This window comes from Lupinus angustifolius, chromosome LG06 (assembly GCF_001865875.1).
Source record: "Lupinus angustifolius cultivar Tanjil chromosome LG06, LupAngTanjil_v1.0, whole genome shotgun sequence".
Lineage (NCBI taxonomy): Eukaryota > Viridiplantae > Streptophyta > Magnoliopsida > Fabales > Fabaceae > Lupinus > Lupinus angustifolius.
Window position 1 is genome coordinate 11,842,818 of NC_032014.1, and position 3,439 is coordinate 11,846,256.

The 3,439-nt window shown below is 30.6% G+C and overlaps 1 protein-coding gene across 1 annotated transcript in view; it reads right to left on the minus strand.

Moving 5' to 3' along the window:
- The window catches only part of LOC109349868 (galacturonokinase-like), a 9,310-nt gene extending 7,337 nt beyond the window's left edge, over positions 1–1,973 (minus strand). The window contains exons 1-4 of the mRNA XM_019590893.1: positions 1,687–1,973; positions 901–1,014; positions 637–708; positions 340–383 (exon numbers count right to left, since the gene is read on the minus strand). Coding sequence (XP_019446438.1) covers positions 340–383; positions 637–708; positions 901–1,014; positions 1,687–1,722 — 266 coding nt within the window. The 5' untranslated portion in view covers positions 1,723–1,973. The remainder of the gene's footprint in view (positions 1–339; positions 384–636; positions 709–900; positions 1,015–1,686) is intronic.

Sequence of the window (3,439 nt, forward strand, 5' to 3'; positions counted from 1 at the left end):
CCCTCCAAAGAAGAAAAAATACTAGGAGAGGAAGAAAGTCTGGCAATTGGAATCATATACCAGTTACTTCTGACAGAACCCATCATTCAGCCAAGACTAATGATAGCCACTTAGGCGCCACTTCATTAGTAAGAGTTAACAACTATATTAATCCTCACTAACCATTATTCAGCATGTCTTGTAATGCTAATGATTTTCTTAGAGGAGGCACGTCGACACTAATGCTTGAAGCATAAATTCACCCAGGATAATTTATGAGCAATGAAAGAAAACTTCAGAATAATAAATAATTGAATAAACTTGGGAAAACAGAAAGCCTTATGATCAACTACCACAGACCTGAACTCGACTTCTCCTTTAAACTGTCCTGAACGAATTACAACCTACATGAAAATTCCCGAGGGGGTCATTCATCTAACAAATGAAAGCATCATGAATAATAAGGAGATATGTTTCCATTAAAAACTTAACTTACAAGCTAAAACTTCAAACAAGCAAATAAATTTCAGAAGCCTAGTCTAAACAGTACCGATTCACCTTAATGATATGCTTACCTGCTAGTTGAACAAAGGAAATGTCCAGATGTTTTTTCAATGTTTTTCAAGATTGTATATCAAGAACATTATCGAGTTTTACCTGGCTACTACCGGAAGGGGTAAACCCAAGAAGTATTCCCCTATTAATCGTCATAGCAGCAACAGTCCCACCCTGCAAATACCAAAGGAAAGTGAAACTGCTGAGAATATTGTTTAATCGTTGAACTGGTTAAATTTATCTGCCTGGCCTCAGTGCTCTAGTGCATATTGCTAATCACAATTTCACAGGCTTTCTATGAAACTTTTTGAAGATGAATCATTGATTTTCATTTCACCAATACAACAGAAAGATATATTGAAGTACCTGATGATCAATGTGTGCCCCCAAAGGACAAATACGATAGGGAGATACTACTACTCGAACTTCCTCTTTATTGACCCTTGCCATACAAGAAACTATCTCTCTGATTTCATTTAGCTGCAGGTTACATATGGATTAATCATCAATTCAAAGAGTATTGGATGAGGAAATGTTAATTTGTCAATTATTTCCACCTCCATTGCAAAATTCTACTCAAATTTGTACAAGAATAAAAAACTAAACAATAAAAAAATTAACAAGTTGCTATCATAGTCACAGGATCGATCCGGAAAACATGACACAAAGGTAAAACAATGTAAATTCTTGGGAACACATTGCAAATATTCTTTCATTTAAATGAATAAAAACAATATAAGTTAATAAAAATGTGTAGAAATATCATTTTGCACCTAAATATGAAAAGGGGAACACATCTTCCGTCCCAAAAAGAAAAGTGTGTGACTACATCTGACTGTACTCAATCATTAAATTATTTAGTTAAAAGTATTTTTTAACCAATCATGGACAATGACACATGCACTGATACTTTTTTTTTTGACAGTGACACTTTTTGACACAATAGATGTGCTCCATATGTGACAAACCAATCAAGATCAAATGACTAAAAGTCTAAAATACAACACAATCCTATCAAAACATGTAAACAAATGCATCACCGTAAATCGAATCAAATCGAAACAACATTGTCACCATTTATGATTAGTAGTAAATTAAATAATCAAGTAAATTAAACAAATTCAGAGATCAGATCGAGAGAGATATAAGTACCTCGGCGTTTGAAGGCCAACACTTATCCTCGGCCATATTGGAACGAAATGCGATGAAGAAAAGAGAGAGAAAATGAAGAAGAATGGATGAAGATAAAGCAATGAGATTGCGTAAACAAGTAATCGTGATCTACGGTTGGTGAAGCGGCAAAATCTGTTGAAAATGAAAGATTGATTACGATGGTTCACATTATTTTTGCTTTGGGTTTTACCATTAGCTCCAACCACCATGAGAATAATTTGTCTTTGTTTGGCACTTAGCAACATATAAGATTCATCACCAACAATAAATTAGTTGGATCGTGTTTCATAATGATAGCTTATATCGTATTTGATATATTATGATTTATTTAATACAAGATGTAGAATTCTTTCATCAACAATAATTGATAAATTAATAAAACGAAATTAAAATTGTTCTTATAGAATTCGGTGAGGAGGATTCGATCCTACGTGTTCACTTGGTTTAAGCCGATCATAATCGGGTCTGAATATGGTTGGATTTTATAGAGTCTAGGGTTCAATTTGGATTCAAAAAGTATATGCATACAATATTTAGGATCGGATAAGAGACAATCATGACTCGATCTATCGAGCTATCTCATGGTCACTCATTTATCATGTTTGTATGTGTATCTATTCAATCATATACAACATGATGATATCTCTTTGGTCGAATGTATTATTAATTATATATTTTTCGATCATATATACATTATTAATATATACATATATATCAAATTATATATTCATAATAATTAATAATATGAAGAATATTTTATCTAAATGAGATCTAGGGTCAGGTTCAGATTTAAAGGTTGATCTGATCGATATTCAAAGTTGGGTCTAGAGATAATTCATATTAAATTTTTTTTTTTTTACCAACATTTAGGATTAGATAAGAAATAACTCGGATCAAACCCACCAACTGGTTTATTGCTCACACATAATGTGACATGTGATATCATATTAATCAAATATGGCTTATGTCATTTTGTTATGATTTCAATGGTCTTTAGAATGACGTATACTAGAAAGATATTATTGAGGTGGAAGTTGGGATATGTTTAATGGGAAGACAGTCCCAAAATAGTGTATCATTTCATGTGTTATTGTTTGTAATTGATCAAAAAATATTTAATTATTAAATTTATAACTTAAATACATTTTTTAATTAGTCACAAACAATAATACATATAGTAATACACTTTATGAAATAGGAGACATGTTCCCTTATAAGGAGGGAATCCCTTCTTCACTCATTTTTCTCTTTGTGATTAGGATTGAATGGTGCTATGAGGCAAGTAGTCATGATAGGAAGAAAAAATTATTTACAAGATTTTGATACTTCTATGGTTTATATTGGCATTGTTAGGCATGGCAAATATGTATCTTTTCATTTATTTTCTAGATTTTTACTTAGTTAAAGAGTTGTTTGGTAAATAAAAATTGAGGCTTATAACTTTTAATAAGATTTTGTAGAATATAAAAAAAAAATAGTTTTTAGAAAGTTGATTGAAGTGACATTGTGAAACTCAAAGGACATTTTAACATTCTCTTCCAATCTTTCCATCAAATTTTCAACAAATTGCATTGGTTATCCATAACTAAAAACCTTATTATTTATTTAGTATTGTATAATCTTACCTCTTATATTCTTCTTACCTTATTTATGATTCAATATAAGATTAATTATAAATAAATATTAAATGTTGAATTAAAATAAATTATTAAAAAAATTTATTTTTAATAAA